The sequence below is a fragment of the Stegastes partitus genome, unplaced genomic scaffold (genome assembly GCF_000690725.1).
Source record: "Stegastes partitus isolate 25-593 unplaced genomic scaffold, Stegastes_partitus-1.0.2 Scaffold0, whole genome shotgun sequence".
In the NCBI taxonomy this organism is placed as follows: Eukaryota; Metazoa; Chordata; class Actinopteri; family Pomacentridae; genus Stegastes; species Stegastes partitus.
Genome location: NW_007577731.1, coordinates 422570 through 435912, shown reverse-complemented (window position 1 = coordinate 435912; position 13343 = coordinate 422570). Strand labels below are relative to the sequence as shown.

Here is a 13343-nt window from a genome sequence, read left to right as displayed (position 1 = left end):
GAGCCAATAGCCGTCTGGCTCTTTATATAGACTTTATATAATCCTGTCCCCTCAATGCTTCCAGGTGATCGGTTCAGAAGAAGCAGCTGCCTCTCAGGTATGCCAGGTCGGTTTACTTTCTAAAACTGCTTCTGCCAGCTCAATACGTCTCAACCACGAGCAGAACAAACGTGTTGCTTCTGGCTGCAGGAGTGAGCACACATGTTTTCATGCACTCCCAGCATCTGAGCAATGAAAAACTCAGTGGATTGCTTTTATTTTTAATGGCAATGCTACCATAGCGATTAGAAAGTGCTAATTTTAGCAACAGCTTTGATCATAAGTCCACTGGTTAAGGTTCTGACAGACATTCAGACACTTAAAGACCAACTGGAAACCAGTAAACAAGGACTGGAGGGTTTATGTAGCTCTCTCCTGCTCTCTGTGCTCACATATGCTGGACTTTAATACACCTGGAGTCCCAATAAATCTGTTTTCATTCACATTTTTTTAATGTTTCCAGATAGCAGGATCAGCCCATGAAGACGATGTGTTTAGTGGCGTCACTTCAGAGGCATTAACCAGCCACAGCACGTCTGACTTTATAATGGCAACCTTGTCTGACAAATTCATCACAGACCTGAGCTACAGACGAAGGCTCAGATAGAAGTGACAGAAAGTTCTGATCTGAGACACTCGATCACGGCTGAGCTAACTTCAGTTTCAACTGTTTAGCTTCATGCTGTTAGTCATACCTGCAGAGAGAGTCTTCTTCCTGAAGGGGGTTTGGTCGGTGGTTTGTACCTTCATGAAGATCCCCGGTTGGCGTCCCGGTGAGGACACCCGGGATCTTTCTGCGTGGAGTCTCCATGTTCTCCCCATGCAGCGTGGGTTCTCTCCGGGTTCTCCGGCTTCCTCCCACAGTCCAGAAACATGCTGAGGTTAATTGGTGATTGTAAATTGTCCGTAGGTGTGAATGTGAGTGTGCTTGGTTGTCTGTCTCTAAGTGTAGCCCTGTGATAGACTGGTTACCTGTCCAGGTGAACCTGCCTTCACCCCAAGTCAGCTGGGATAGATGGATGGATGGATGGATGGATGGGGCACAATGTGGGAGCTTTAAAATCTGCAAATGTCAAATGTCAAATATGAAGCGACAGCCTGGCTGTTAGCTTAACTTAGTACTTAGCATGAGGACAGAGAGAATGAGCTAGCTTAGCTTTGTCTGGAGGTAAAACAGGCCTGATGCTATATTTGCACTACGAGTGACAAAGTGACTAGAAGGACGTTCACAGCTGGTCACATCGTTGGGAGAGTTGCCATTGAAGTGTTGCTGTCCTGACTGAAATATTACCGCCGACTGGCTAGCAGCAAAAAAACAGGAAGTACTAGTTAGAGAGAAAAGAGCTGGAAATGGTGCAACAGAAACATGTGGTACCAGCTTCTACTGAACATGACTCGGAGCCAGTTTCTCTTTCCCTGGTACGTTACAGTCCACAGCGACGCTAACAGTTCCGGCCGGCTGCACTGAGACACGCTGGTGCTTTGAGCTAAATTCTCACATATGTAGCGTGTTAACTTTCTAGCATTTGTTAATTAGCACCAAACTAGAGCCGAGGCTAACGGGAATGTCATTGGCTGTGTTTGTTGCTGTCCTACATACAGCAAAGTCCTGAGTACATGAAAGGTTTGACCTGATGGTGGTGCGACAAGAAAAATGAAGCTAAGTGAGGTCGCCATCTCCTCCTCCTGACATACCAGACATGTATGAGCCCAGTGTTAGCCTTTAGCTTGACAACAAACAAAGTGAGACATGTCAGTAACGGACGTGTTTGCTTTCTGTTTCATGCTGTAGTTATTCAGGAATCATTAATTAAGACTCTCCTACGTCGTGCCTCTGACTTCTCTGAGGCACTTTTATTTCTTTATTAAATTTGGGTCAACTTATTTCTTTATCGTTGTATTTCTAAGCTCGGTGTGTGTGTGCATGTGTGTATTTGCTATTTTTATTTTGTACTTCTTATTTGTCTTTGCTGTTTATTGTGCATTTGTTGTGGAAATGATTTATATGTGAAGGTGCTGAGAGGGACTGAACATATCTGTACTGGATGTTGTTACCCTCTTCAATGAGCTGGATTATTTATGATTTTAACACGACATCAGTATTAGATTTTTTAAATATCATGGTTGTACTGATGCGCTGAAACACCTCCAGTCTCTGTGTCTAAAATGTGCTGCACACAGGTAAACTAGTCTATCATGAAATTCTTCCTTTGACTCCCACTAATCTATAATTTTTTTTACAGTGCATGTGTTGTCATGATAGTAAATCCTTATTGAAGGACGTCCTGCCATCACTCTGTAGCCTGACGTTGTCACATTAAACGTCGGCGTAACGGATGATCAGGCGTTCAGAGATGAGCGATGACAGTCTTTGGTCTCTGCGTAGAGAAAGTTGGTGAGAAAAACAGCACCGTACGTGAGACGTGATTGTAGATTGGAGTCTGTAGCCTTGGCTGAAATGATTCTGTCAAGACGAAGACACTTGTCAGGAGTCATGGGATGCTCCATGTATACGTTATCCTGCATGTGTGCGTACACGCTGTCGGCCCATGCGTGTACGGATGACGTGCTGACACATGGCTTCAGGGCTCTGAAAAGAGCTCTTTTCTTCCTTTGAAGCTAAATGAAGCAGGGAAGCCGTGGCAGCTTCCAGCAGACAGCCGCATTTGTCTCTGTTCATTGTGCCTCAGCTCTCTCAAGCCATCTCCCATACGCACCGCAGCCCTGAACTTCTCCAGACATCGACCCGGAGGAGCTGTTTGTGAGGCGAGCGGACATTAAACAGGACGTTAAAGAGACGCTACAGAGAAATGACACAGATGGACGGAGATGGGAAAGAGAGAGGGATGATTTATGCTGAAACAAATGATACTCAAAGAACATTTGATGGAATGAAGAGGCCCTTCACGCCCACTCTCCACCGCTACACCATTAAAAAGGCCCAAAACCAGAATCAATACTGCTATTCTCTCTGATTTCCCAAAGTGCATGCCAAACCACATCAGGCCACGGCGATGAGGGGGGCATTAAGCATAATGCAGCTACCAGCTACCACCTCCCAGGTCGGACGCAGAGAAAAGCTGGAAGTAATACATTCAATAAATGAATAAAATCCTTTCCCGTGCTTGCCACCAGCTGTCCCTAAAGGACCCTCTCACTCTCTGCTATGATCCTCAACACTCCTGTCCTTCCCAACTCCGAGTCCTCTGCACCCTGCCTCTGGTCTGCTGGCTGATCTTCAGTACCCTCTAGGGGAAGTCTCCGGTAATCTGAGGCCGCTTTTCTTGCCTTTCACACTTAAGCACAAGAAGCATCTGTGCTCATTAGGAGGGAATCGATGGCAGGCTTACCTTCTCTGGCCAGTATGGAAGCTGGCTGCCATCTCTGTGCTTTGACTTTTTGTGCACATGACTTTTACAGTTTTACAGGATGAGCGCCGTGTTTCAGGCAGTCTGATGCTGAGGAGCTGCTGCCTGTGTTTCCGCCGCTGCACGTCTTTAGGGTTGTGTAGCAACAACTGCAGGGTGACTGCCTCCAGCACTCTTGCGGGATATCAGTCTGCTTGCCAAGTCCCTCCTGATTTGGCTGTAATTAACGAGGCTGAGCCTTGTTTGTGCATGTGGACATGAATAGTAGCTTGTTATCTGAACATTAATGGCTCGGCGTGTGAGCGTGTGAGCTGTGCACGGCCCATAGTTCACCTTGGAACAGCGCCCCGGCAGCTGTGTGTCCTCTGGAGCGCTGCTTATGTTGGTATCAATACATCCTCTTGCAATCTTGGTTCAGGACGCTTCCCCCCCTCCCCCTGCAGGCCTGCCTCACAGCTTTACATGACCAAACGTGTGATGTCTGAATCTGCCAACAACCCACCTTTCAAGTGTCACATTTGGATCCGAGCCACTGCCATTTCCCTTCCTCTCAGGCTGGAGTTAGGAAAATACAGCACAAGATATTTTAAATTGGGCCGCCGCTATAGCTCAACTGGTTGAGCTGGCAACCCATCTACAGGGCTCTAGTCCCTGACGCAGCGGTCATGGGTTTGAATCCCGCTCATGGCCCTTTGCTGCAGGTCCTTCCCCTACTTTCCTGTCTCTCTCTTCACTGTCCTAAACAATAAACGGGGAAAAGGCCAAAGAATAACTTAAAAAAAAGATATTATTATTATAAATCCATCCATCATCTCTACACCTTAATCCTCACTAGGGTCATGGGGGGCGGAGCCTATCCCAGTTGACTCAGGGTGAAGGCAGGTTCACCTGAACAGGTAACCAGTCTATCACAGGGCTACACTTAGAGACAGACAACCAAGCACACTCACATTCACACCTACGGACAATTTAGAATCACCAATTAACCTCAGCATGTTTCTGGACTGTGGGAGGAAGCCGGAGAACCCGGAGAGAACCCACGCTGCACGGGGAGAACATGGAGACTCTACGCAGAAAGATCCCGGGTGTCCTCACCGGGATGCCAACCGGCGACCTTCTAGCTGTGAGGCCACGGTGCTAACCACCAAGACACCTGCAGCCCTGAGAAAATACAGTACAAGATATTTTAAGTGAACCGCTAAAAAAAAAAAAAAGAGAGCGCGGTGATAGCTGAAGATAGTCTTTAATGGTTTGACCTTGGTGTCTCTCCTCGCTAGGACAAAAGTTCACCTGCAAAATGAAGGAACAATGAACAGTATACAGAGAACATGTTAAACCCATTTGCCATCCATTAAAAGTTGATTTATTCCAGTGCTACTACGTACATTATGCATCATGTGGCAGTGTACACAGAACAATGATTGGGATACATCTTTTCAGTTTGGGGGTTTTTCACTCTTGTTGTTCAGCAGAAGTGTGTTCTGATGCCTGCTCTATGAGGAAAGCCTACTTCTCAGGATAATAAAAGACTCTGGGATGCATTTATCACTTGGACTCATCTACCATCATCGGAACAACATCATGAATGTCCCTCACTTCACTACAAAATACTGTGTTTTCTTTTTTTCTTCTTCTAGTGGAGGAAATCGGGTCAGTAGATATTGGAATGATATTTTGGCAGGTCTTTGTCAATAAAAAACAAACAACAGAGTAAAAAAAAAAAAAAAAGAAAGAAAGAAAAAACAGAACCTGGATTATATTTCCCACCTGCAAGTGTGAAATTAATAAAATGGTTTATGTTGCCAGACTGGCTAACCCTCCCCGCGTCCTCGCTGGGCCTTGTTTTTCTGGTACATCCCTGCAGCATGCTGTGCGTTGTACCCGGCCACCTTTACCCCCGCCGTTCACCATTTGTCCTGTTTAATTGGCGACATCTACAATGAGGTCATATTTACAGGACACCCACTCTCGCTGTTCGCGGCCTCCCCCCTCCCCCCTCTGAGCCGGATGTCTGCCGGTAAACGAGCTCCGGCTCTTTCCTGCTGCCTGATGAAGGATGAAGTCCTTAACACCGGCACCGGCGCCGCTCTCCGGGGACAACGCTCCGGCATCTGCGATCCTTCCTGGTGTAACTGAATATTACACACTGAGTGCAAAATGGAACACGACCTGGGGTTCCCTCCGATACTTCCTCTCTTTCTTTTTCTTTTTTTTTTGTTGAACCACTTATGGGTCTCTGCTGCCGGGCCTCTTTGTGTATCGGGGACGGATGTTCTTAATGATGACAGATGCCAAACGTGAGGCTTAAACCTCGGGTGTAATGAACAGGTGGAAACCTTAGATACGGACGGGCAGGTGTGGTCGTAATCAAGCAGATAGCCTTCCGTTAACTGGTCGGGTGACACTGATTGAAACGGAGACAGGGATGGATCCCTGCATGGGCCGGCGGCGTGTAACACTGTGTGGGAAGTGGCTGGAGGTGGGGGCAGTAAGGAGTCATGCTTCATCAACTCAAGTTGAAAGGAAAAAAAACTAATATTCATGCTTGATTAAGTTCCACTCGTAGCAAACTGAATATGTTCTTAAATGAAGAGCTCTCTGGACGGTCCAGAGCCTGTGGGAGAGTGGACTCGCTCACCGTCTCACAGGGTTTGACTTAGACCCAGTTAAGCCTGAAGCAGCTCGGAAATAATTAAGACCCAGGAAATAATAATGATCCTATTTGTCCGTTAGCTTAAGGGGCCATAAAGATGATTTTTTTTCTCTTTTTTTTAGCACTAACATCCTTGTGGGACTCAGATTATCTACCATTCAAACTACAGCATGCTAGCCCGCTAACCCGCTGACTCTCTCTCCTGCATGTGCTCCGGGAACATTCTGAATACTCGTCTTCAAAGCAAAGTCATCACAACTCTAGGATGCGTCATACACCATGTCGTTGATATTTCATCTATTTTTATCATTTGGAAAGACAAAACAGAGGTCTTCTGCTTTCCTGCTGAGCTACCTTCAGGTCTGTGGCGTGAACGTGGATCTAGCGGTCAGCTCAGTTGGCTGGTCAGGGAGTCACTGTCCATCAGACTACTACGGGTCACCCCTACACCTGCAGATATAATAGATCTAGTATAACAGCGTTGGTCATTAGTAGTGATAGCGGGCAGGCGTTGGGCTGAGCCAGGCTAACTGCTAGCTGCTGACGTTAAACTGGAGTTTGCAGGTTTACTGGAGGGGACGCAGTGACTTCCTAAAGCTAACCAGCCGGCTAAGTTAATCTAAAGCTAACGAGTACCGACATGACGGCGGTAACGGTAACCAGCAAGAAAGCAAAAACAAAGTGCTTCTTCCAAAACGTCAGACTACTCCTTCACATCTTCACTGTTCTGTAACCGGCAGAGTTTCTGCAGAACTTTTTATTCAGATCCTTTCTGGACTTGTTTTGTAATAGAGATTTTTTTTTCCTCACCTCGTATCGCAAACAGGGAATGCAATTACAGAATCACGTTCCTGCAACTCGAAAGAACCCAAAGTATCCAAAAAAAAAAGGAAATTAGTAAAAAATTGTTAAAAAATTAATAAAGAAAGAAAAAATAACAAAGAAAGAAAAGTAAACACAGTAAACTGAAACTGGTGTAAATAATGGAGCCGCTGTCAGCGTCTGCACAGAACCATGCACAGGAGCCTGGTTAGCTCCTCAGCTGGACCGGTGATGTGCGCCGTGTGGCCGTGAACCAGCAGACCTGGAGCCATGCCGTCTTCTGAAGACCACGGGAAGCTCTAATTAGTGTTGGTGAGGAAGGTAGACCACTACGTACGTCATCGTGTGTGTGTGAGTGTGTGTGTGTGTGTGTGTGTGTGTGTGTGCAGCATCGAGCTAAACGTGAACTCAGACAAATACACTCTCAGCCCGACTCACTGCCGCTTACGCTCCGATCCGTTTCATTTCTCGCTGTGTTAGTAGAAATAGAACAAAGAAAAAAAAAAGGTTTTTAAACATTTAGAGTTGCGGCGTAATGGAGGCAATGTTATGCAGTACATTAAGACATTTTCTTTAAATTTTTGGAGAGGAATGTATCTGAAAAAGGAATGCAATGCTGTATTCAGACTGTTAACATCGTAAAAAAGCTCTGAAATTAGTAATTAAATAACCCTCTACTATTTATACATTCAGGCACTGAAAAATCACATGTCAATATGTAACTAAAAAAGATAGTCGCTCTCTTTTTTCCCTTGGTAAGAACAAGGAAGCTGATACCTTGAAGTTGGCAATTGTGTAAAGTTTTCCTACCCAGTAGTAATGCCGTATGCATCCCCTTTGCTATTCTTCTGTGTGACAGTTTCCCCTTTAAGTGCATTTTCAAACACTGACCTGAAGTCAGCGCTTCCACAGCCTCTCCTAAAGCTTTCACCCTGACCTATGGGAAAGAATCCATGACACTAGTCTTTTGAAAGGGAAATCCAATGGTTTGTCTCTCCTCACCGGACAAACAGACGACGGACGGATGGGTGGACAGGTGTCCTCCAGGCCTCAGAGGCTCTCGGCTCCACAGACCAACTTCCCCCTCGTGGTTAAGGACTCTCCGGTGTGACAGCCAGCTCTCACCCCAGCGACCCTGAACTCAGTCGTTTTTTAACTATACAAGGGCTTTTACAAAAAAGCTAACTTGGACAGCCATACAATGGCTAAAACATAAACCATATCTCTACTTTATCTCGGTTTTTCAGTCGTTTTTAATTTTTTTTTTCTCTTTTTCTTTTTTTGGATGCATTTGTGTTTTTTCTTGGTTTAAGTCTTGTTTGCCGTCTTTGTTCTTTCCGAGTAGCTCTGATCCAAGCTGTGCTGAGAGGCTCAGTCACAGAGGAACTGGTTTTTGGATTTTTTGTCGGGCGGGAGGAAGGAAGGACGGAGGGGATGAGTGTGGAGGCAAGAATAAGGGCAGGAATCAGGTCAGGGGTCAGGATGTGGGTTCATTACCAGTCCAGACATGGACTCGCCAGCGGACACAGGGACAGCTTTGGACGGGACAGAATGAGGTGACGAGGCGTCGGTTCTGGGGAAGGCGGAGCCTGAAGGTGACTACAGAGGGTCTGTCAAGGTTATCCGCTGTCGGAGGAGGTGTGTGGTGCTGTGGAGGGAGAGCGCCGCCTTCGGGCGGTGGAAGTCCAGGATCGCTCAGAGCGTTCAGAACGCTCGGAGGCTAGCGAAGCGGGACGAAAGCGGTGAACAAAGCCGTCCAGGAAGTCCTGCTGCTGCTGGGTTATGGCTTGGGAGATGAGGCAGGGCAGCGCCTGCAGGCTGCCCGTCACCGAGTCCAGCTTGTCCTCCAATGTGCCGATGCGCTTGTCCAGCTCCTCGCTGCGCTCCTGCAGCTCTGACACCAGGTCATACATCACATTCTGGGTCTAATGAAGGAGAGAAAGTAAATGTGTTTGGGAGACGCAGGAACAGGAGGACAGAGCGGGAGGTGGAGGTGGAGGAGGGCGGAGCAAAGACAGACAAGATAAAAACAATAGAAAAGCTGCTGCACAACTTTATGTCACCAGCTGGAGATGCAGAGTGTACACAGCGCCAGAGAAATGTAATAGAGTAATGGCTCGTCATAAATCCCATCAGTAGACGGTCCAAGTCGGACTTAGTCAGGATAAAGAAAAGGAAATAATGACAGGAAGCAGGATGAAGACGAGCGGTACCGGTCCAGCCAGTCAGCCCAGACTTTATCTTTCCATAGATTGAACCACCGGCCTGTCCAGCCCCATACAGCCAGAGGAGGCTTTAATGCTTCATGTACCTGCCTGACACGACTCATTCATGTAATGAGAAGAGCATCCATTATATTTATTGGCCCACAGTGGATGCAGCAGCCGGCAGCGTTGCATGATGGGATATCTGCAAATCACTCTCGTGTTTAGAATGTGTCAGTTTTCTATGTTCAGAAACACGTGTTGTTCTTTATTCTGATGAATTACAGCGGACGTGCAATTTACCTGTCAGGTTTCATAAATGAGCCGCTCCAGGTCCACGGGTCTTCCCCGCATCAATTACATGTTTAGACCACAGGGCTCCTTCTCTATAGGGCTCAGAGAGGCTGCTGCATGCAGACGGACGCGACCATCGAGCTCAGCAAGGGCCGGCAAACACACATTAAAGGGGTCGGCCGGGAAACCCTTTATAATACACACTGGGCTCCAAATGCCATCCACATCAATGGAGCTGCAGGCATGCACCTCCCTTTGAAGCCGCTCTCTGCAGCAGGACAGCAGCTACTGAGGCATGACTGTTCACCCTCCTACAGACCGACACTGTTCACAGCCTGTGCTCAGGTTCTGGTTCTGGCTCTGGCTCTCCACAGTGATTCGGTAGTCCTGCAGTAAGGCCTGAGCTCTGTAGGCTGAACTTAGATGTAAGCTGCTCTTTATGGTCTGTGGTGCTCCTAGAGCTCATGCCAGGGATGATGATCTAAGTGGTGACTGCTCAGCGCTCTGACATTGATCTCTCCTGACGCGGTAAACACGAGGGCAGCACCAGCGCTTTGATATGATAAATAAAGGGTAATTCAGAGTGTTTCCTGAAGGCCCCCTGTGGAGCCTCCAGAGCGGTCCCTGGCTCCGCTGCTATGAAGCACACCATACACATGTGGATGGTTTCACACTCCTTCACTGATCGATAAAGTCAGTGCCAAGAGGTGCAGCTGTCGGCCCACAGGGGCAGAACCAGATGAAGACTGCCTGCAAACAGTTCAGCTGTGCAAAGAAAAGCAGCAGATCCATTCACAGCTTCTAGTCGGCCTCTAGGAGGATGAACACGAGTGATCTGGGCCAGAAACAAAGAACGTAAACATGACTTTTAATATAGAAGGAGAACCAGAAGAAACAAGTTCTACCCTAAATGGTGAAACCTGGTGTCAGGTGTTTGTTTCTCCTACTTTTCAACAGGTGAGTTCTTTATCTTTAACTTCATGTAACACCAGAATCATCAGCACACCCAGACAAGCAGCTGGAGAAAGCTTTTAGTGTCATTTACTGTCAACAGCGAGAACACAGCGATAAGGTCGTGTTGGGGTTTTAGCCCCTCAGCTCGCTGACAGCTGAGGAAAGCCTCCATCTGTTGGACCCGTCCTGATAAAGGACCATCCACTGAATCCAGTTAAATACAGGAAGAACACTGGAATCAGCAGTGACAGTCTCAGACATCAATGGAACATACCAGACTGTTTGATGTCACTGACGTTGTGGCATTTATGGTGTTTTGTGGTTGTCATAAACTTGGAGAAGTAAAAGCTGTTTAGATCTGAAAACCTTTACTTCTGTCAGTCCTTGAGCCTCTCAGCTTTACAAGTCAATGAAAACTTTACTGAGCTGCGACAGAGGAACCGGCAGCCGTCCAGACCCAGAGTAAGCCGGCCTCCCACTGCCCAGAGTGAACCCTTCAGTCGACGTATCAGCCGCATCACATTTAAATTCACACTGAAATAGTCAACGTATAAGCAAAGCGTCTGTAGAACTATCAACTATGGACTAAAATGACTGGTTAGATGTTAAACAGTGACATTTCTTCATGTTTCCGGATATCAGAAAGAGCAGAGCTAGCTGCTTCTGCCTGTTTCCAGTCTTTATGCTAAGCTAAGCTAACAGTCTCCTGATTCCAGCGGTATCTTTGAAGGCTCTATATGGTGGCAGGTAGTTATCTGAGTTTTGTGGTTGTTCTAAACTTGGAGGTAAAGTAAAAGCTGTTCATCTATGAGGATGAATATTCCTGCTGCTGTAGCTCAACAGGTGGGCCTTTAAAAATAATTTTATATATTTTTAAAAATGTGTTTATTTTAATTATTTTATTATAATTATTTGATTACTGTTATTTATGTATTTATTTTAAAATATTTTAAAATATATTTTAATGTATTTTTGTTTTATTTTGTTTATTATTTTATTATTATTTATTTAAAATATTTCAATACATGTTTAATGTATTTTTATTTTTATTATTATTTATTTAAAATATTTTTAAATTTATTTTTATCATTTTATTATTATTTGATAATTGTTATTTATGTTAACATATTTTTAATATATTTAATTAAATGTATTTTTTATTTCATTCTAATTTTTAAAAAATGCATCTCAAACAAGAGCTCGTGTCTTAAGAGATTAAAGTAAGTAATAAACTTTAATGAGAGTTACAGACCATTTAGGGTGACAGGACACAGTAGGATCTTTAAAACTGAACTCAGAAGACTCACCTTCGCCAGGTCCACCAAGGTGTTGGCCTGATCATTGAGCTTCCTCTGCTCCATCTTCACACTGCGCAGTCTGAGTGGGGGCACAGGGAGATGTGAACAGGAAAAGGAGGGAAGGAGGAGGTGCAAATAGGAGAGACAGAAGGAGGCGAGGAAGAGGAGGAGAGGAGAGAGTAAAGGTACAGAGTGAAGGAGGACGTTGGCAGGAGTGGAGCACAGAGAGACGGGTTGTTTGGGACAGAGGAGGAGGAACAACACATGTTTGATCAGGACTGGTCTCATTGATGGTACTGAGAAGAGTGAGAGACATGCATCGTCATATGTGTCCTTCACATATCTATATGTACACATATATACAGAAAGACGCATATATATGTATAGATATATATATGTAGACAAGCATTCCTGGTCTTGGTCAATACGATGCCAACCAAAACATGCAACATTACAGAAGCATACTACACTCACCTAAGAAAAAATAGAGATTGCATTTATCACGTTTTATCTGCGTCTTTTTTTTGGCATAACAAGATCTTTTTCTTCTAAGTGCAGCGCATTTCTGTTGTCATAAGAAATAGTTTTAAAACTGAGAAATGATCTTCTTACAACCAAAAAAGAATCTGTTTTTGAATTAGAGTGAAAAGATCTCAATAAATTGGAAAACAAACATATATATCTATATCTATATATAAAATAGCATTACTATGACAAAACAGTATTTTTTCCGGCAAGAGTGCAATATGCTTCCAAACAAGAAAATCCCAAAACCTGTTTGAAATCAAAACATTCCATCTCTTTCCAGCCAAAAGTCAGACGTTTAAACAAAGGAAGAAGATGGCATGCCCCTGGTCAGTGCTACACACAGCTCAGTGGCAGGACTTCATGTCGACACACTGGTCACTCGGTAAGCGTGCAGTGACTATGGCTGACTTTGTGCACAATGACACGTGAGTTGAGCATTTTGTCGTGCTGGAGTTTGAGTGTGTGTTTGTGTACGTGTGTGTGTGTGTGTGTGTGTGTGTGTGTGTGTGTGCGGATGCCACAGATAAAAGATGAAGCATTGGCAGAAATCAAACCGTCTGCAGCACACGGCAACATGGACGTCTTAAATAAGTGGCGTGATGGTGCGTTGGACGTGTTTTGTGATGCCTTCACGTGGCTCCTCCTCATTGCTAATCCAATGCATCGTGGCGCTGTGAGGACCGTCGACGCTGATGTGAATAATGTGCCATTGTTAGCGGTGGCCATCGTCTGAATGTGTGAGAGGAAGAATTTCCCTCTTTGGCAAATTATGAGCCAGGATGACATTCAAGGGCATTTATTCATGTGCAAATCAGGATATCAGAGCAGAGTGAGGCTGCTCGCTTACGGCTCTATCTCTGTGGGAAACCGCCTCGGCTCGTGTGTGTCTGTTTGCTCGGCTTTGTCACCCCTTATGGCTGTCGAGGAACAGGGGCTAGAAGCTAAAAATTTATTAGCGTAGCACGGGGATCTCCAGCTCTGGTCCTGGTGAGCTGCTGTCCTGCAGGTTGTAGACGCTACCTGACTCACATTAATGGATCAAGTTCATCCATCATCTCTACACCTTAATCCTCACTAGGGTGCTGGGGGCGGAGCCTATCCCAGCTGACTCAGGGTGAAGGCAGGTTCACCTGGACAGGTAACCAGTCTATCACAGGGCTACACTTAGAGACAGACAACCAAG

The 13343-nt window shown here is 45.6% G+C and overlaps 1 protein-coding gene across 1 annotated transcript in view; it reads right to left on the bottom strand.

Moving 5' to 3' along the window:
• Nucleotides 1–7267: 7267 nt before the first annotated feature.
• Nucleotides 7268–13343, bottom strand: part of kcnn1a (potassium intermediate/small conductance calcium-activated channel, subfamily N, member 1a) — a 49420-nt gene continuing 43344 nt past the window's right edge. The window contains exons 8-9 of the mRNA XM_008301530.1: nucleotides 11642–11711; nucleotides 7268–8807 (exon numbers count right to left, since the gene is read on the bottom strand). Of these exons, the coding sequence (XP_008299752.1) occupies nucleotides 8502–8807; nucleotides 11642–11711 (376 nt within the window). The 3' untranslated portion in view covers nucleotides 7268–8501. The remainder of the gene's footprint in view (nucleotides 8808–11641; nucleotides 11712–13343) is intronic.